At 39.7% G+C, this 21,847-nt stretch overlaps 1 protein-coding gene across 1 annotated transcript in view; it reads left to right on the top strand.

Annotated features, from left to right (window-relative positions):
* The first annotated feature begins 1,671 nt into the window (after positions 1-1,671).
* CDH15 (cadherin 15) overlaps positions 1,672-21,847 on the top strand; it is a 34,213-nt gene continuing 14,037 nt past the window's right edge. The window contains exons 1-2 of the mRNA XM_063437886.1: positions 1,672-1,863; positions 20,780-20,947. Coding sequence (XP_063293956.1) covers positions 1,810-1,863; positions 20,780-20,947 — 222 coding nt within the window. The 5' untranslated portion in view covers positions 1,672-1,809. The remainder of the gene's footprint in view (positions 1,864-20,779; positions 20,948-21,847) is intronic.

Raw genomic sequence — 21,847 nt, 5'->3', positions numbered from 1 at the left:
TATAATATGCATTGTGAGTATATGCATCAAAGCACCATCACTTTTCACACTTCATTTTTTTATTTGTTTTTTTTTATCATATTTATTTAGCATTTTATATTCTCACAATGCACTTACAACAGATTAATTAAATACACCTTAATTCATTTAGCACAAGCATTATTTATATGTCACCCACTTTAAAATGAGTGCAAGACTCACCGATATTGGGGTACTGTGGAGTAGTGGTGGGCTTAATAAGCGATGGCCCTCTTGTGGAACTGAATCCCCATATTTGTTTACGGAGATAGATGTTTTTAAGTAGCATTGTAAAATATAAACCTGTAGTTTTGTGTGTGCACTGTTCCCTAATCTGTATTTAGTAATGATCTAACAGAACATTTGCTTGAGGAGTTTTGCAGATCTTTCAGCAAATAACAGATGTTGATAGATGGATTGCAGACTTTTCTGAAATTGACCTCTTCTCCCAGATCTCTCCTCTTCCTTAATTACTGTACCCCTTTAAGTGATAAGCTTAAAGTATTTCTAAGCATTTTAGCCGTAAAATGCTTAAACATATATTTTTAAATTATCTTAACCATTTTAAAGTCAATACATTTTTTTTTTTTTTTTAACGTACTTTCTTCCTCTGTCAAATCTTAAGTATGATAAATGATGGAGATTAAACTTGTCTGTATGATTACATAAGAGATGCTCTTTTTTTTCTGTTTTTCAGAAATCTGATTTTGTCATTGAACATACACATTATTATAGAATAGATTTCTGTCTTTTTTTTTTTCAAAAGTTTTTTATTGTTTTAAATAATAATAATAAAAATAACGATTGTACATTTTTATGGTCTGTTAATGGATTTTTCTTCGATCAGTCCATTTTAGTTATTGCAGACAAGGTTGGCTGATGTTTATAATTGGATAGGCGCGTCAGGTCCAACTTTGGGTGTTTATGATAGGCTGAGAGCCCTGGGCTAACACACCTCCAGTGCTTTCAGCCTTAATAAAAGTAAAGTTTTTTCATATAATTTAATAGCATCGTAAAAATCAAACGTCGCGATAAAAAAAATAATAATTCGTGAAATAAAATAATTTACATAGTCATAAGCAAAAGTGAATTAAAGCACAAAACAAATTGTTAGTTAAATATGGAAACTCTCGAGGTACCTTATTCATTTAAGTGGCGGTAATTGCAAGTGAAATAATGAAGATGTATTACTTATCGTATGTGTTTATAATCCTAGCTTGGAATACAAATTACTTATTTCCTTTGGTGAAACATCGTTCGTTTTCCGCAGTGATTCCTTTATACGGTGCCTCACTGCATTCAAAACACATTACCGTATCTATAAATATATCCTGATGCTTGGACGCTGACAGAAATCAGCGCACTGTTTAGCAATGAATGGGTTAAATTACAGAATGGACCATGGCATATTTTAACTCTTAAGTTGCCTTCCCCACCGAACAATAAAAAAAGAGGCAGGTGGCAATTGTAATGATTTTTTCGATGGATATGCCTGTATCACATCAAAATACAAGGGTCCGGAGGCGGGTATGTGACCTTGAACAGAGTAGTCTCTGTGTAATGGGCACAGCTGCAGAACCCCCAACCCCCACCGTCTCAGCTTGTGTCCCCCCCCCCTCTTTTTTTCTTTCTCCCCCTGTAATTCCCCCTCCCACCCCACAGAGTGGACTAAAGTTTCAGTTTACTTCTAACACTTGTGCTGTCAGTCATTCTAAGAGAGGGACTGGGTGACACAGTCAGACACTAACACAGACCCTCATCAAGTCCCGGAGAGACCCTCGTCCAGCCAGGATGGAGATCAGAATATCACTCACCATGTGCTTCCTGGTGCCCTTATTGTGCCAGGTAAGGAGACCAAATCAATTGGCAGTTTCTCATGTCAGCTTTAACTCTCACTTTTTATTGACTTATCCCTGTATTCTTTAGCATCCGTGTAAATCTGACTGTCTGCTTTAAGTTGCAATATGATGAACACTGTATAGGAGGGACATTTCTATGTACATCTTCTTTTAAAGTAAAGTGTTTTAGGAATAATATATATAAAAATGTATATAGCCAACATATAACCTCATGTTTCTTGTCAGCATCCGATAGAATGTATATATTAACCTCAGGGACTAATTGACTGTAAATGCCTTTTCTCTGAAACTTTCAAATTCCCAGGGTGAACTAAAATCCCATAATAATAGCCGTGTCCTGGGTCCAGGTTCTGTCCAAGCAAGTTGGAGAATTGACTAGATGATTAAAGAAAGGAAAATTAGGGGGGGAAGCAATTTCAGCATAGACTATCCATTTCTCGATTTCTTAATTTTCCAAACGAAAAAGTTCAGTTAATATAACCTAATGTGAAGGTACAGGGGGGGTTAGGGGAAGGTACGGGGGGGTTAGTTTAATTCAAGTAAATCATTTTTTTAATTTAGTATAGATAAGAACCAACTGGTTTATACAGCTTGCCAATTCCTTATCTAAATGACCTTAATTGTAATTCTCTTATTTGCTGTTCAAAACAGCTGTCGGTCTCTCCCAGAAATTCTTGAACTCCCCCATATTGTTAGCTCCCACCTCTACTGGAAAGCTATTCCTTGCATGCACTGCAATTTGGCCATTAGACACTCCTTGTTTCTGCACCAACGTTTCCCACGCTCTAGATTAAGAGCGTATCTATTCAAATTATCCTCTGCCAGCAGAAAATATTTTGTTTAATGCCCTGGTATGTTTATTTTCTTGTGAAGATAATTTCTCGTGAAATGGGTGAATTATTCTTAGAAGTGTCCTAATGCTCATTGAATGTACGCTACCCACATTCCTTCTCTTAAACTGCATGGAGTCGGGGTTGTTCTCCAAATCAAACTTAGCAAGGGAAAATATTAGACCAAAACAACCAAACTGAAAAATAACAATGCTGTTGGAGCATTTTTCTCATTTGCCTGGTTTTGCCTACAATTTAAAAATGTATGGTCCGTTCCCAGTTTAGTAAAAATCCCTGCCAATAATGTTACCTGTTTTCAGTACAAACACATGTAAGTGCATGCTGAGTATTCCTGTATCTCACTTTTATGTCTTTAGATATATAATTTAACACCAGAGGGAAAACACAGGACAATGGGAGTCTAGTGCCAAATCGTGACTTTCCTGCGTGAATCGGGCCACTTGATAGGTGCGCTACATGATCATTAGGTCAATTTCCCATGTTGGATCACTGATATATCTTACTACCTCTGCTGGGAGACTATTACATGCATCCACCACTCTCCCCAAAAAACAACATTCGCTTTGAATCTGAAAATTTCCCAAAGAGGAACTTCCTGTGTTTTGTTGCGGAAGAAACACATGTATTACTCGGCTTGTGTTAATTTTAGTAACCCTTTGTATGCTATGTGAAATGTAATCTTTTGCAAGACGATTACATGTTCACAAGGTAACGCTACTGGTGGTTAAGCAGAGGCTTTTTTGGGTGCGTTTTTTTCTTCAATTATTTAGTGATGGTTGGATCTTAGCAGCTGCTGTGTGCATTAACCATCCCTTGTACCTCGTATAAAGTATCCATTTCACAGCAGATTGGGGATGGGGAACTTGTTTCTCTATAACCGCTAGTTGGCTGAGTTTGGAAATCTTCTATTTTACTCTACAACAGAGAGAGGGTCCTTAAAAAGCCAGTTAGCATGGTTTATATTAATAGAATCACGGTCAGAATAAAATGGCAAATTGTGAAATCATTACAGCAATTACCAACCCTACTGGCTACAGTACATTTGAAATGCTGCCAGTGCGGATGGTGCTGTTAATGATACAGAGTGCTCTGATGTGTCTGGCGTCATTACAGGTCACTCAAATGACCCATCACTTCCCAAACTGTCACAGGTTCATTCGCTAAAGTGAAAATTGACGGGAATTGAAAGTGAATTTCAAATTGAAGGCCAAATAGCCAAACTTAAAACAGAACCTGACTTGAATAACTTTGAAATTCACATTGAACATGTGACAATTCTCACGTTAGCAAACAACCCTGTAAATGTTATCTGTGAAGCTTTAGTGGGTACCCTGATAAGCATTAGTTAAGAGGATGTCTCTTGCGAGCTCTGGGGGTTGTAAGGTAGAATCTCAAGCAATCTGTCAGCCAACCTACTGCTCTAGAACTCTGTGACTGTTTTTAGTCTGATTTACAGAGTGTCGTATGACTGGAATAATACATGCTGTTGTATGTTGTGTAGTTGAGGTTCAGTCTGCATGGTAGCAGGCTTAATCACAGAGATGATCATTTATAACGATGGCCTTAAATACCAAACTATGCCCATAAACAGGGTTACGATCAGTGCAAAACACAAAATAACCCTAAGTAGCCAGGCAACAAATGGAAAAAAGCAAAGTATGTGTAAAAGCAATAAAAAACTCGGTGATCAACAACTGCCTAACCGCAGGGCATAGAGCTGCCCATCAATAGCTATGGATTCTGAGTAATTACGCGCTCTTCACGCTCTGACTTACAAGTGATGGAACTTGGATCTTTTCTGAGATTACGCTTGTGTGATTTGACAATTTAACGTGAATTCAAAGCAAATTTGACATTTTAGGACAAAACAGATGAACTTAAGACAAACCTGACTTGGACTAGTTTTCCAGCTCAGTTACTGTTGCCTAAGATTTGAAATTCTGTTTCAGTTCTCAACGAGTGAGGGGAGAGACACATGGCTAAAACTAACTTTATTTTGCTATTGTAAAAATCAATATGGAGATTTATATGTTGGGTAATTTTATTCAATGTTTTTTTTTTCTACTTTGAATTATTAAATATTTAAGGTAACATAATAATAATTAAACTATATATATATATATATATATATATATATATATATATATTATTCCCTATCATTATCCCTGTTGTAGCACTATGTAAATCATATTAAGGTTCAAATTAAAGCTGAATGCCCGCTTTGGATTTAACATACTAACTGGATATAAGCCAATTCATTATTATTTTCACCATTTATGCAGCACTTGATTCATACAGTGCTTAACATCATGTCATAGTGTCAGTGATACAAACATGTATTCCCGACACTAAGTGAAGGAATCTCTGTTTAGGTCCCCGGCCCCCCTTCTATGTAGGGATTAAAGGTTTTAAACGTACCCTTTCTCCCTTGCATCGGTTTTGATGCAGCTGGCCCTGCCTGGTCCCACCTCCAGGATGATCTCAGCCAATACAATGCTTTCCCATAGAAAAGCTTTGAGAGTCGAATGCGCATTCGCGGCACAAAGGCTGCACTGCGCCAATCAGCATCTCCTCATAGAGATTTATTGAATCAATGCATTTTTCTGGCGAATGCTCAGCGCTTCCATGCAGGACGTGGAGACGCTCAATGTAGATGCTGCAGCACTGAGATAGGATGCTCCTCAAGTGGCCGCTAGAAGTGTTACTAGCCAGCTTTGTAAACACGGTCTTTTCTCTGAAAAGGCAATGTTTAAACATTTAAACAATGTTTAAACATAAATACAAAAAGAGAAGTCCTGCGCTAAAGCAGCAAGGACTACAACACACATCAGCCCCAATATATAGTAAAAACCAAAGAAAAGAAAATGTTACTTGCGCTTTTTCCTTAATCCCTATGTATATTTAGACAAATGGAGGTCATTTAGTTGCTCCAATGGCCATTGGAGGGATGCCCGCCTGCCAACGTCAAGGCAGACCCCCCCTAAGCGGGTCCTAACACTGACCCTTCAGCCTGCTTCCTTGAGCTTCTGGCAAAGATATCTCTAATGAGACAGAAAGGGGTATTTTTTATATACACCCCTTTACTTATTAACCCTTAATAGGGAACACATGGGATGGGTAGCAGCATTGTAACCAGGCTGTGTGATACAAAGTAAATACAAATACAAAAAGAGAAGTCCTGCGCTAAAGCAGCAAGGACTACAACACACATCAGCCCCAATATATAGTAAAAACCAAAGAAAAGAAAATGTTACTTGCGCTTTTTCCTTAATCCCTATGTATATTTAGACAAATGGAGGTCATTTAGTTGCTCCAATGGCCATTGGAGGGATGCCCGCCTGCCAACGTCAAGGCAGACCCCCCCTAAGCGGGTCCTAACACTGACCCTTCAGCCTGCTTCCTTGAGCTTCTGGCAAAGATATCTCTAATGAGACAGAAAGGGGTATTTTTTATATACACCCCTTTACTTATTAACCCTTAATAGGGAACACATGGGATGGGTAGCAGCATTGTAACCAGGCTGTGTGATACAAAGTAAATACAAATACAAAAAGAGAAGTCCTGCGCTAAAGCAGCAAGGACTACAACACACATCAGCCCCAATATATAGTAAAAACCAAAGAAAAGAAAATGTTACTTGCGCTTTTTCCTTAATCCCTATGTATATTTAGACAAATGGAGGTCATTTAGTTGCTCCAATGGCCATTGGAGGGATGCCCGCCTGCCAACGTCAAGGCAGACCCCCCCTAAGCGGGTCCTAACACTGACCCTTCAGCCTGCTTCCTTGAGCTTCTGGCAAAGATATCTCTAATGAGACAGAAAGGGGTATTTTTTATATACACCCCTTTACTTATTAACCCTTAATAGGGAACACATGGGATGGGTAGCAGCATTGTAACCAGGCTGTGTGATACAAAGTAAATACAAATACAAAAAGAGAAGTCCTGCGCTAAAGCAGCAAGGACTACAACACACATCAGCCCCAATATATAGTAAAAACCAAAGAAAAGAAAATGTTACTTGCGCTTTTTCCTTAATCCCTATGTATATTTAGACAAATGGAGGTCATTTAGTTGCTCCAATGGCCATTGGAGGGATGCCCGCCTGCCAACGTCAAGGCAGACCCCCCCTAAGCGGGTCCTAACACTGACCCTTCAGCCTGCTTCCTTGAGCTTCTGGCAAAGATATCTCTAATGAGACAGAAAGGGGTATTTTTTATATACACCCCTTTACTTATTAACCCTTAATAGGGAACACATGGGATGGGTAGCAGCATTGTAACCAGGCTGTGTGATACAAAGTAAATACAAATACAAAAAGAGAAGTCCTGCGCTAAAGCAGCAAGGACTACAACACACATCAGCCCCAATATATAGTAAAAACCAAAGAAAAGAAAATGTTACTTGCGCTTTTTCCTTAATCCCTATGTATATTTAGACAAATGGAGGTCATTTAGTTGCTCCAATGGCCATTGGAGGGATGCCCGCCTGCCAATGTTTAAACATAGCCTACAGGCTATAGACACTAGAAGTACGACATTAAGCTGCAGTGGTTCTAGTAGTTATAGAGACCCAGTACATAGTTGAAAACGAGAGAAATCTCCATGTATCTTTCCTGGTAATATATTTTATAAATAAATAAATACAGGAACAAGCTAAATGCGACCATCGGAGATTAACTGATACATATTTATAACATAGTAACCCTGGCTACAGCATTACAATCAAGGGGCAGGAGATGGGTAGAGCACAGAGTAAGAGTGGTGCTAATTAGAAAAGTGAACTCAATGCGTGATGGTATCTATAGAGAATTAGGCTAAGTTTTTGTTGAATTAACTGCTGTCTTCTTTGTTGATGTCAGTTTATAAGGAACCTCTTGAAGAGTGAGATGGAAGCAGACAGCTGGATTTTCCTAAGTTCCAAAGATAAAGGGGCTCGAAAAAAGTCTTGAAACCATTAGAGACATGTGATAAGGGAGGAGGAGAGCCACAGGCCATGGGAATAACGTAAAGGCCACACTGGGGAGTATTTTGTGATAACGGCAGAGATGGAGGTTTAGAGTGCTGTGTATGTTGGGGTCGGAATGTTAAGTTTGATTTTTGAAGGGATAGAAAGCTAGGGAGGAGGTAGAATGAGTGAGAAAGGATACAGTTAAGGCTGGTAGGACAATTTTGGATAGATTATATTTTGAGAGATTCATTTAGAGATAGCATAGTGTTGTAGTAGTGAAGATAGCAGAGAAGAGAATATAGGGCTTAGGTGGTTTCTGATGTGACGAATGGGCAGATTTAAGCAAGGTGACATGGTCTGATCACAGATTGGGTAAAAGGGATCAAACCGAGGGTAGAGTTGACTCCAAGGGATCGAACCTGGTTAGTTCAGGAATTAGACGTGTCCTCAATAATGTGCTGAGTCTCAAAGGGAGGATAGTCCATTACAGCTGGATTATCAGTGGTTAGACACAGCTAGACCCATCATGAACATGGAATTCATGTTAGAACTTTGCTAGCTACAAAAACTGTGAAATGAAATATTATTAATCAGCCAAGCCTTAACTATGTGTATCACATTTATCTCTGGCATTCAGAAAGTAAATCCGTTGCCCAAGTGAGGCGTGAGGCCCATCCAGCACTGCCATACTTTTATGATTTATTTAACCCCTTAAGGACACATGACATGTGTGACATGTCATGATTCCCTTTTATTCCAGAAGTTTGGTCCTTAAGGGGTTAAAGAGACTTCTTGACAGATATGGTTGCTAGATAGAATTGCATTTGACGGTAGATGCATGTTCATTGTTATTTTATTATTTATATAGCGCCATCAGTCAGATTCCGTAGTGCTGTACAATGTTCATCTGCATCTTACTCTTTTGAAGATTGAATGGGATGCTTTGCCCAAGTGGTTTTGCTCTGCTTGAATGAGGTACCACTCATAGGTGTATTGTGTATGAGTCCGTTGTCAGTCATGGATTGCAATCAGACATTAGTGACCACGTCTATAGACATTAGTGACCATGTTAAACCTGGAGTGTGGGAAGGGTGTAATGTACTAACATTTTATTAAACGTGTATGCAGCTAGACTGACCACGTAAGCACAAACTTTTAAAATTCCGCTTTAAAATAAGTGTTGATTAAAGTATTGGGAGCCATGGTTAAGGATATTAATAGATATTCATTTTTAATTAAAACCTCAATTACAAAATATAGACATAGATAACAAACTTGTGACTATAATTGAGAAGGAGACTGTTATAGCATGCAGATCAAATGTCCCTACAATTTGGAGTTCATAGAATATTCCTATTTGTATGCTTCTGTAATGTTTTTTTTGTGTGGCTTTTTTTTACAACCCTCCGCCAACATAGCAGGTTTCTATATATATTATAGTAGAGATTGTAGCCGTATTAGTCCAATGATGCGGATGTAAAATAACAGATCAATGCTTTAGACTTGAAAAGTGAGTTTCTCTGGCAAGCATGTCATTCCAATAATTTGTTAGTCCAATACAAATGTATTACAAGATACTAATTTCATCTGTTACTATACATATATACATTTTTCTCCCTAGTCTCTTTGCAGCGTTCATCAGATGCTTCTTTAAAATGCAGGGCTTGTAGCAGCAGTAAAATGGATAACAAACAAGTCTCATAACTTTATCATGCATGTGAATTATGTGTGGAAACCATGTATCGAGGCATTACTGTCCCTTTAAACATTTTCATTATACATTATTTTTCTATTCCTAATCCTTGTCCTCGCTCTCTACCCCTTGTGGTCACACATGCTACCGCTGCCCTTCTGATCTCTAGAATAACAGCTGAACCCACAGTATATTTATATGGAGCACAAGGATGTTTAATGATGCAGATCGTTCGTGCCCAACGCAGCCCGCGCAGTGTCAGCTTAATCTGCTCATCCAGTCTGTGTCAGGACCTAAGTGGAGATCAGCTAAAAAATTCAATTCAAACCACATATCTAGCAGATAATGGACATTCAAGGAAACAGCCCCAGAATGTGCCAACTGGCCTGGGTTTACCGGAGAGTCACTAGATGTCACACACTGTGTGCTGAGGAATGCGTGACAGGCATGTAATGCGAAGAATGTTAGGTTTGTGACTCAGCAAGGACCAAATGTGTCTCAATTTAGACATGGGTCAGATTGATGCATACTGCTTGATATCTGGGGCTAGCAGGAGGGGTGCAAGGGGGGAGGATGGTGGGAGTTTATAGAGGTGATAATATCATTCCATCATTTCCCATTGTACAGCGCTATGGAATTTGCTATATAAATAATAAAATAATAATTAAAACTCTCATATTATGTAGTCATAACTCGGCTTCCAGAACTCACACAGATATCTTCATTAGAAATGTTATTATGATTTTGGGCATTTATATAGCGCCAACATATTCCGCAGCGTTTTAAAATCTTCTAAAAGGGTTATATTTAACAATAAAGGAGATAAATACAAAATGTTACAGGAACAATAGATAAGATAAGAATGTTTTTTATTTCATGGAAAAATTATAAATAAAATCAATTGATACTCATTGTACAAAGAGAGCCTATGCAGTGACATGCAGTGAGCTGTTTTATACTATAGGTGTCTATCTGCTAATTAGTGGTGTGTGAGAAAGATTCTCCTGTGTATGTTAATGGATAAACCAGGAGTATTGAAATACCAGATGTACATTTATTACTAAACTACGTCTCCCATGAACATTTGATAGCAAAAAACATAGCACCAAGTTGTCAAAAGGTTTATGGGAGCTGTAGTTCACGAACAGATGGAGGCCTTGTATTTTAACCCCCCCCCCCCCCTCCCCCCTCTATGAACACTAGTAAGCAGATAGGAAGTCAGGCACTGTTAGCGAAGAATAACATAAATCTCCCCAGTATCTCACTGTTTAGTGAATTTCACCCACAGACTCATGTTTAGCACATTATTATTATTATTATTATTATTATTATTTATATAGCGCCATCATATTCCGCAGCGCTGTACATAGACCTGAACCCTAAGCAGTGTTATGACACTTGACCTCTGACCCTTAATATGTTAAGGTCAAAAGGCATTGCATAGTTAAGAGCAAGAATGACCAAAAGGTAAATGCACGGGACAGCTGGGGATCTACGTTTTAGCCATCCCTGGTTTAAAATATAGAGGGAAGAAAAAGTATCCAGTATCTTAAATAAGAGTCCTAATGGACACATCCCCCTTTATATGGGAGAAATATTTCCCTCCTGCCTTTCTAATGCACGCCCCACTGCCATTGTCCCAACAGAGTGAATATATAGCGGTGGATGACAGCTGGACATTTTTGGAATACCCCAAAATGACATGGGCTGACAACCACATCCTCTACCACTCTCATCCATGGGTGATGGGACACCAGCACCCCGTCATGCTCACTTAACTTCCTAATAGAACTGCCAAGCTGATATATATTATAATACTTACCTTCCACCTCCTCAAAGCTAAATGCTGACATGCAAGTACAATGTTTAATTGGACAGGGGGTGAGTTGTACTCCTAAATATGCACACATGCCTATTTTATGCAGTGGCTGCCAACTGCCAAACCAAAATGCTATGAAGCATGGACCAAAATAATCTATATGTATAATGTAGGTATTTGTATATTTTCTGGGGATACTGGTACATGCCCTTTCAGATGTAGGTATGCAAGGATGATAAAGACCTTTTTTGGACCATGGCGCACACTTTAATGTGAGAGGACCGACTTTATTTAACCTCCATCATTGAGTTACACAACTAAAGCAATGTATTTCCTAGATGTAATTAATTGCCAGGGTGGATTCAGTGGATTCACAATTTAGTGCAGATACTTGTGAAATAAAATACACACTAAGGACTGCTTTCAACCTTTTAAAATTCATGAAGTCAGTGAGTTTGTGGCACACTTTGAGGGGGCTTATGGCACAATGGTAGATACCCAGTGCTATAGATTGTCAGTTCAGCAGACAAGGAGTTTCAGTTTATACATGTAGCCTGGGTAGCTCTGTTCAATGTTACTAAGCTGAGCACATTCCCAGACATTTGGACATAACATCATGCACGGCGTATGTTAGAAGTGAGGCTATTCTGGACGCCTGCTTGGCACCAGCCCTGGGAAAATTGCATTTTAGCAGCTAAACACATTTACAGCACCCACCCATCTGTATTTCCCCATTATCCACTGCTGTGGAAGGGCAGAGAGAGAGAAATGGTGGAGTCTTGTGAATCGGGGATCAGATATGTTCTCCGTAGGTTCCACACTGAGCGTGTGTGCTTATTTAGCTCTCCTGCCCCTCCTCTCACACATTGGCTCCATGTACCTTTAGAATTCAATGCAAAGTATCAACTATTATCTACAAAGCTCTCAACCTACCACTATATTTCTGAAATAATCCATAGTTATCCCCCTTCTCGGCTGCTTCGTTATGCTGGTGACTTCCTCCTGTTCGCTGATCATACCTGTACTGCTAACTTAATTTTGTGTGAGCGGCTCAGTTCACCCATCAGACTCTCTCCTACTCCTCAATCCTTTAGAAGTCCCTAAAAAGTCACCTCATCAGAACAGCCTATGGCTTCCAGGGTAACGGTCATTACTCTCTCAATTTAATTAGTGAGTCAATTCTCCATTCCAATCTCAACTTCCAATTCTGCTACTTTTTCACCCCATCACTTGGTTCCTATCCCACCCCCACTGCCCTTCCTAGTGTGATATTATATACCCCACCTCCTCTGGAGCTAGTTTGAGCAGGGTCCTCATCAACTTATTGTTCCTGTAACATCTAATAATAGTCTGTAACATTTATTGTTAAAGTCCCCTTAATAATATTGTAAAGCACTGTGTAATAAGCGGGCGTTATATAAATGTCAATGATATTTAATATGTTTTTCGTTTGAAAACAACTGCAGAACAAGTAAGGCTTGATCAGTGAGTACAGCAGGAACCTCTGTATGGAGAAGAATTGAATGAAAAACTGCTCCTATTACCTTGAATGCTCTACCTGTAAAGGCAGGAGTATCCCTCTATTCTCAACTCTACGGGCCATAGAATAAAAAGAGAATTCTGTAAAGTCGTGGTATTGCATTGATCCAGTGATGAGTCTTAAAGGAACACTATATGTTAGGAATACAAAACTGTATTCCTAATACTAAAGTGCTCCTCTGCATCCGTGGCTCCCCTTGTCCCTTCCCACAGCCTCCGACTTCAGCCAATGGGGGGAACTAATACGCACGCCCAGCAAGCTCCGGATGTGTATTATACCTTCCCATTAAAAAAATGTATTGATTGGCTCAGTGCTGTCCTATTGCATTTTTTTAACACGCTGGACGTGAAGTGTGAGGACGTGAAGTGTTGTTTCTCAGAGTTAAACTCTGTGAAACAGCAGGAAGCGCCTCTAGTGGCTGTCTGGTAGACATTCACTAGATACAGTCTTAAACCTGCTATGTAAACAATGCAGTTTATTTGAAACTTCAGTGTTTAACATTGCAGGGCTAAGGGAACAGGAACACTGCACCTAGACAACTTCCACATGAGATGAGGTGTTCTAGGTGCCTATAGTGTCCCTTTAATTTCTGTTTATTTAAAAAAAAAAATCGTTTTAGTAAGTTTGTGACTCCATGGATATATTTCGAATTCTGGGGATCCTACCGTCTTAGTTGTGTTAATCTATATATTATTTGATCTTTTGTATCGCCTTCACGCTAAACCCTGGTATGTATCATTCTTACATTTTAGGGTTACACTGCCTCATATGGTATGTCTGGGCACAATCTCTAACTAGACCTGGGTTGTCAGTCAGTTTTTGGAATGCATTTCCAGGTGGCTGGCAATGAATTTTGGCATTTGCAGTCCAACAAAAACTGGACGCCAGGGGTGGACGGCCCTGAACAAGACTGTGCTGGTTTGGAGCGACATCAGGCACAATGTGTGTTTTGGAGACCTGGAAATATTTAAAAGAAAAACAGTTTGAAAAATGCCTGTTTTGAAATGTTACTGATATTATCATGGTTGTATGGAATGTGTAGTTATATTTGTAAATGTTACATACGTAATTATCCAGTAATATAGAACAAATAAAGGGCTGTATTTTAGAGTTTAAAAAGGAGCAATCCAGGGTGTCTTGAAAAACAAAAAAACAAAAAGAACAAAAACCAAAACAAAACACATTGTTGTTCTGAATAAATAGAGCATAGCCGCTGGTGTTTTTAGTGAGCAGATCCTGATCTCTATTCCTGCCCTATCGTCTGCTGTGACTCACCAATTGATTTACACATTTCCTTAAAAGAACACTATGTATTGTTAGACTTCTTTGATTGTGACTAACAATCATGTAACCTGCATTGACTCATTTTTATATAAAGTCAATGGACGGGACACAAATCTGGTTTGCTATATCGATTTTTTTTTTTTGATTTTTTTTTGTTATAGATATATTTAAACACCAGCAGCTGTTGGCCACATTGCCCAGGGCATACAGTGATTCTGGCAACACATTCCCCCAGTTTGATCAGCTGTCAGGTGGCGGTGAATGTGGTCAGAGTGAAATGGTGTGCATCTATCTACAATGTGTGCAGCGCTTTGGCAGCAAAACTGTTTAAGCATTTATTCCTATTTAAAAAAAAACATTTATTGCCACTTCGAGTCACTTATAGTCAAGCAAGAATTGAAGTTATCAAACCTCTGACACCTTACAGAGAGCTTGTCAGGCCTCTACATTGCACGCTGGGAAATGTAGTCCACAATGACGGATAATTAACCCTCCATTACTGTATCGGTTTGTCAAAGTAAGACAGAAACCCTTTACTATGACTGTAGAGTTTTCTGGGCGCTATACAAACATGATGACAATGAATGTGTGTAAGAAGACATTGCAAGCTTGCCACTTCTTGTCTAAGTCAAATGTGCCCTTGATGAATATCCATGTCTGTGCCAATTGTACAACTCCACTGAATATGTTGGTGCTTTCTAAATTATACTTTTTTATACAATGTTTTTGTAGCCAATATAACCAAATGTTTCCCCAGCCCACCCCAGTCCTTGGGATATTTGGTGCAGCCCAGACCCTTGTTTTGGAAGTACGGAAATTCCTTAGACACGCAATACGATCACCTCCTTGATAGGTGGGGAGGGGGCAGCAGCTGGTACATTCTGGGTCACAGGGGGACTGTTCAATTCACGTTAATCCCTAAACTCCTTCCCTCCCCCTTAGCCATCTGGATAATCAATTACTGCTCTCTACATACATACTTTCAATTAGAAATACAGTCACATGCTGATTTTACTCATTTACCGGATCATTTTGTATAATTTGCATATTTGCATGTTAATAATGTATAATTGGATAGAATAGATGCTCTACAAATGTTTCTGAACTTTAATTGCATGTTCTTTACATGTTTCGGCACTTTAATTACACGTGTTGTTTTCACCTGAACGAGAGACCCAATTTGGCACTCCTGCTACTTCCTATTGTATAATATAGTATCCTGCAAAGTGGTGCAGAGAAAAAAAACGTCTTCTACCTTCTAAAGGACAAACTGTATAAGCAGTTTGACAGTATTCACTCTATAGTTTATAGGGTCAGGAACACAAACATGTATTCCTGACCCTATAGTGCAAAACCCACCGTTTAGGTGGCTAGCTCTGTCCCCGCCCCCTTGGTGACATCATCAGAATTGCCTATTTTTAGCCAATCCAGTGCTTTCCCCTGGTGAAAGCATTGGATTGGCTAAAATAGGCAACGGGGCGTGGCCAGATGCCATTTTGGCCTATCAGCACCTCTTCATAGAGATGCATTGAATCAATGCATCTCTATGAGGAAAACTCAGCGTCTCCATGCAGAGCGTGGAGACGCTGAACGGCAGAGCTGCTTACTGTGCAGCACTGACCCAAGAAGCACCTCCATTGCCCATCTGAGGAGTGGCCGCTTAGAGGTGATCCTAGGGGCAATGTTAAATTCTCTGAAAAGGCAGTGTTTGCATGAAAATGCCTGAAAGCAATGATTATACTCATACCTTCATGCTCAATGATTATACATTAAGCTGTAGTTGTTCTGGTGACTATAGTGACCCTTTTATGTGTTAAAATATGCTCTGTTCTACTTCTTTTTTATTTTTATTTTTTGGTTATCCCTCTGGCTCCAAGCAAAGAGAACATCAAGTCTTATAATATATGTATTATTAGAATACATTAATCACAAAGAAATATGGACCAGAAACATACAGGTGTGTTAAGGAAGATTTATTGGGAAACAACGTTACAACGTGTTGGCTTGATAAAGTCGCCCGGGGTGCCAAAACGTATGGTTTTCCAAATTCTTCCTTAACACACCTGTATGTGCCCAGTCCAACTCTCTTCATGATTATTGATATGTTGTTATATTGTTGATATGTTGTGAACGGTCCACCCTGGTCTGGAGGCAATACGGATGGAAATTAATTAGCGAGTGCCACTCCACTTAATGCATATTATAATACGTTACGTCTTAGTTACAGGGACACCATTTAATCTAGTTGTATTGGTTATAGTGTCTGTAGTACTCTGGTGTTGATCCTCCATTTAGTGTTAAATTGTTATCAAGCAGTTTAACAGTAAATAAGGTTCCTCGGCCTCCCACAACTCGGTTTTCACTGGAGACATGGCTAAGGCAGAGATTACACACTTATAGCTATTCAGTTCATACCTGAATGGTATACTGTGATAGGCTGATCTCAGCCAATCACAGCCATCTATTTCTGTTCAGGCTAATTAATCTTCATTAGCCCACGCAGCACAGATAATATGGGCTCTGGGGACTCTCGTTTAGCTTAAAGCGGCACTGTAATGCCAAACTTAACTTTCCCCAATCGATTCCTCTTCTCTCCATCTGTCAGGATCTGTTCTTCATTTCTTCCTGTCTGATCTAGTTTTCTTTAAAACATAAGACAAAGTAGGGACTGTTTGTCTTATGGAGGTTTCCTATGCCTGACTAGCTTTGACCAGCGGAGGAGCAAAGTGTGCTTCATTCCCTGTGGACAGAGCAATTTCCCACAGTTCTCACCTTTCCTCCATGATCTCACGATGCTTCCTGTCAGTATTCCCGAATTTCGTCCTAACAGAATTAGAACAGTTTGTTCATTCATGTTAAGACGGCATTCGGTACTTTTAGGTCGGTTAGGAATTTTATTGAATGAATGAAATTCCGATCCGATTCGTGCCGCGGCTGCATCTTCCCACGGTATCAGGGAGCTATCTACCAAAAGGCTGAAAGACCTAAATTGGTCTTTCAGACAAATTTACTAATACTAAGTGGCTGCTCACTGTTAAAATAAAATAACCCCCCCCCCTCACAATAAATGGCCCCATGGTGGGGCATCTGTTAACTAATGGGGTGGACATAGTGTCCCCCCGAGCGGGGGCTATTCAAATAAACGGAGACATAGGGTCCCCCGGCCTCCACCCATGAGCAGCGGGTGGGGGCCCTAAATGACAATGGGGGGAACCTATTGTCCTCCCCCCGCCCCCACCCATGAGCGGCGGGTGGGGTCTCTAAATGGTGGGTGGGGCCCGCTAGTCTTTTTTTTTTTTACACCAGACACAGGCTGCTCACTGTTTAGTAAACATGCCCCTACTTGCGGCATGGCGAGTACAGGCATTCGGGAGATTTCAATCTCCCTTATGTTAATATCGGTGAGGGAGGACATGGGGGGCGCCTTAGGAAGTGGCACTGCTCCCTGCCGCTTCTATTTTTACATTTTACAAGGAGGGAGCTGCGCATTAGGTCCCTCCTTGTAATAAACTGAACAAACGAACATCGATATTCATGAATGAATAGACAAAATTCCCGTAGTGAATGCCCAAGTGTTTAACTAGGCATGCACAGGGATTTCACAGCGCTATCTAGTGTGCACAGATGACATGTCCCACAGGGCCTTCATCTACCCACACAATGATGGCGGCGCCCAGGACTTAGGTCCAGGCACAAAATAAATATTAAAAAATAGGTAATATGGAGGGCTTAGGGGCATTTGGGGGTGACTGTGAGACAATTAGATGTAGTGGAGTCGGGAGGGGGGTTAAAAGAAACTGGATTCGGCCATGACAGTGCCGCTTTAAAACATTAAAAACTGTTAAATGATAATGGAATGACGGGAGTCAGGGGCTCTGTGCACTATAACCACTTCAATGAACTAAAGCAGATACGGTGCCTACAGTGTCCTTTAAAACCCACACACATCACAAATGCTCTACTTGACTGTTCATGCTACTAATGGCGAGGTAAGGTCATTGCAGGACCTAGAAGCCCCCCAAACACACTCACCACGGAGTGAGGCTCCTGTAGACTTTGAACTCAATCAATATCTCCGCAGTGAAAACATTTGTTCTAACTTTACATCCATTTATGGTCCATATCCAGTGGTCCATATTACAAACATAGCATTCGGTTGATTACCTAATTTTTTATCTAAACATTATCTCCGCGACCAATTCTTCAACTGTGATGTAATACATGATGAATTCTGGAAAACACCTTCATTAGACTCTTCACGGAGTTAGGGGGTCTCCATTGCACTGGGAAAGGCATGCAATCCATCTGTTCTTTTTTTTTTTCTTGTATCACGTTACTTTAGTGCCACTTATTGAAATGTGTTTCTGTTTTATTTGATAGTTATATTTATGAATAGAATATTAAATGTGTCAGTGTTACTATTTCAAAAGAGAAATACAGGGTGCTATGGGGCAGCATACCCCATAGAACATGTATCAAAGAAAAAATCTCAGGCACTCACTGTGATAAGTTAAGCAGGTTTAATAGACACGGCAACATTTCAATATATACCCAGGTCATTATCAAGCATCCTTAAGACCTGGGTACAGGTTGAAATGTTGCTGTGTCCATTAAACCTGCTTAACTTACTACAGTGAGTGCCTGAGATTTTTTCACTGTTACTATTTCAGACTGACAGACTGTTATACTCAAACATATTCCATCTAAGAACCATTTATTTAATTCCTGGATGGAAATGTTCTTAGAGGGAACGTTTCCCCTACTGGCGATCTTCAACATACAGCAATAGACAGGCAAATCAATTGATCTGGTCAGAAGTCCATCTAATGTTTGTTTTTACAGTTTATTATTATGTTTAATATATCGCATTTTGAAGAATGATAAATAAAATGCAGATGTGTTCATACCAGCTTGTAATCCATGCACCCAAGTACGTGTAATCATGATATTGATTTAATGGGCAAAGATTTCATGGAATTGAGGAACACAGAGTTGAGGAATTTCCCAATGTTAGCTTCCAAAACGAATGAATTTATATTTTTAAAGACGTAGGCAGAGAGTTAGTGGTACAAAAGAACTTGGCTTATCCAGTAAATGTTGTAGTATTTTGTACATACTAACACTTGTGTTTGAGCAACATGCCTTTTGGGTCTTGGATTGGGAAACACGTAGGGGAACGTGGACAACTCTGCCTTGTACATTTATCTTTAAATATTAATGAATCCAGACAGATGTGTACATGTGATGATTGCATATTTAAAGCAAATCCGATTTGAACTGGCTTTGTGTAACGATGGCATACAGTAACTGATGATCAGAGTGTTAAGTGTGTAAGCATTCTAAAAGCCATTATGCTAAGTAAACTGGCGTCTTCTCAGTACTTCCTAAGTAAATGTTAGATTGACTGATAAACATGGACCACTAGGGATTCTTATACAGCACAGACAAAATGTTTCCAGCTTCCACCCCACACCTGTTACATGTGTCACTTGTAGGATTATCAAGTTCGGATTGAGATGTCCAGTTGAGACACCTGTCCAATGAGATTCAAAGACGTTTGCAGACCAAGGGGCAATTAGGCCAGCTTTAGGCCAAGAGTTTGTGCAGTTGTGACTCTGCCAGGTCAAAGTTCAGGACCTCTTGACAGGGATAGAATGATTGACAGAGGACATGTGCTTATACAAATCCTATTTACTCGGTTCCAAGGTAAAATAAGATCTTCTGAAACGCTAGAAATGTAAAGTACAAAAAGCTCAAGTAAAGTCATCTACTCCATCCAAAAATGGTGATGCCTGATCTTGGCACCTAGATCTGCCGAGCATCATGAAAATGTAGTTCACAAACGAGGTCCATGGTTAAACTTTGATGTTCACTTTGATCTCCATTTTACAATATTTGTGGACCATGGATAGACACTCCTCTTCTACTATAGCATTCTACTTGATTAGATAAAACCATCTACGTTAATCTCCTTTTCTCTGGAGCACTTTTTTCTAGTTGTTTTTAAATTCTGATTTCTGTATATTTTATTTAGATTTTACCACGAAGAATAATAAATACATAACATGTAAACCAACAAAAATATAAGAAAATATGTGAGTTAGCTTGACTGCTGATGTGAGAGACCTAGACAGGGCATCTGACCGTGGTCCACAACCGTATTCCCCAAATTAAGAAACGTCAGGGATTGCAGATTTTATGACAAAATACCTGAAATGGACAAACCTCATATTTAGAGATTTCTTTCCAATTTAGCTATTGTGGAATTACCTTAACAATTTCCATCATGACAAATCCCTTCTTTAAATCATGACGTTTCATGCAAGTGATCTACCATGGATATTTTAATGGTGATCATTCAGATTTCACATATAACCAAGTAGTTTTAAGGGAAATGTATCCCACAGGGCTGTGTATTGCTAACTGTCTAAAACTTTATATTTGTTTGTATTGTTTGTAGTGTTTGTACTGTTATTGAAGTGTAACAACCCTTAGAGCAAACAAATTAACCTTCCATATTCACATTATGTAAGCAAACCCTGGCCTATTTGGATGTTGTTTCACAAGGTCCCAAAGATAAGTCTTCATATTACAGACATGTCGGCGTAAGTCCAATATTGCGTTAATTGCCATCAGCTGGCTTTATGGCGTTTGTACCAAATGTTACATTTCTGTGTTTTGATAAAAGTAATGTTAATTAATATATTAAATCATCAAATATACCGGCAGTGTTTCCAATAATTAATTATCTCTTCTTCTCCTGCAGGTTCTTACAATGGTGGTGCAAGAGGTTTCAGAAGATGCCCTTGTGCTGTATCCATGGCGACGCCCAGCCCTAATGGACAACAGGATACAGAGGGTCAAGAGAGCTTGGGTGATTCCAGTAATCAGTGTGGCTGAGAACGCCAGGAATATCCCTTTGCTCCTAGTACAGGTATGAAATAATGGGCAGTGGTCTGTTTTGGGATTGGGAGCAAACTCCCTCCCGATGAGCACATTCCGTTGAAAAAGGAACCATTTTGGTTGAAGTGAAAGTCAAAGATAAAGTTGTCAGGGCTAGGAAGATAGACAGAGAGAGCTTAAGCGTAATACAGAGACGTACTGCGTGGGGATCTCTGTATAGCAGCTCTGTGTAATCTATCACACAGTGATCCTGGCTGTGTGGGATAGTTATGGTATCTCCTTTTTATGCCCAGCACTGTTTGTTATTTATCTGTATTTTGCTCAGCTCTACCTGTTGTATGGGTATCTCTATAGTCTGCACAGGTCTGTGTCCAGCTTGTTTTATTGTATGAGCTTCTCTGTATTATGCTCAGCTCTGTGTATTGTATGAGTATCTCTGTACTGTATAAGGAGGAGTCTGGCTCTCCACCATCTTAAAACTTCACCAGCCGTCACTCGGTATAGTGCAGATTGAAGATAATGGACTCAATTAAATCTTAGCTGGACCCGTAAGACGCTGTAATAGACCGTGTAATATCCCCCACCGACTGGAGGGCCACAAAGCAGGGAATCGAGGTGAGCAGCCGGCCACAGGTAATGCCGTCCTGAAAAACACCTGATCAGTGGCAGTCCAAAAGATTATAGGTCAGTCAGATACAGAATATGTCAGGCTTAAAATCTCAGAATCGGAGGTTCCGCTCCAGCAAGTGACCTGCTTGATCAGCAGTCGGCCCCTCCATCCACCATGTTTTCCTTGGCACTCTGCTAATGGACATGATACGGTCTGTACTGTGGTTTGTACCATTCCTACTACAGGGGAGATGCATAAATTATCTAATCTAGCTATTCCTCCTTGAACACACAGAGATTACAATCGATGGATTCCATTCCA

This window comes from Pelobates fuscus, chromosome 12 (assembly GCF_036172605.1).
Source record: "Pelobates fuscus isolate aPelFus1 chromosome 12, aPelFus1.pri, whole genome shotgun sequence".
Classification (NCBI taxonomy): domain Eukaryota; kingdom Metazoa; phylum Chordata; class Amphibia; order Anura; family Pelobatidae; genus Pelobates; species Pelobates fuscus.
The sequence above is the reverse complement of the archived record's forward strand: the minus strand, read 5'-3'. Positions and strand labels throughout refer to the sequence as shown.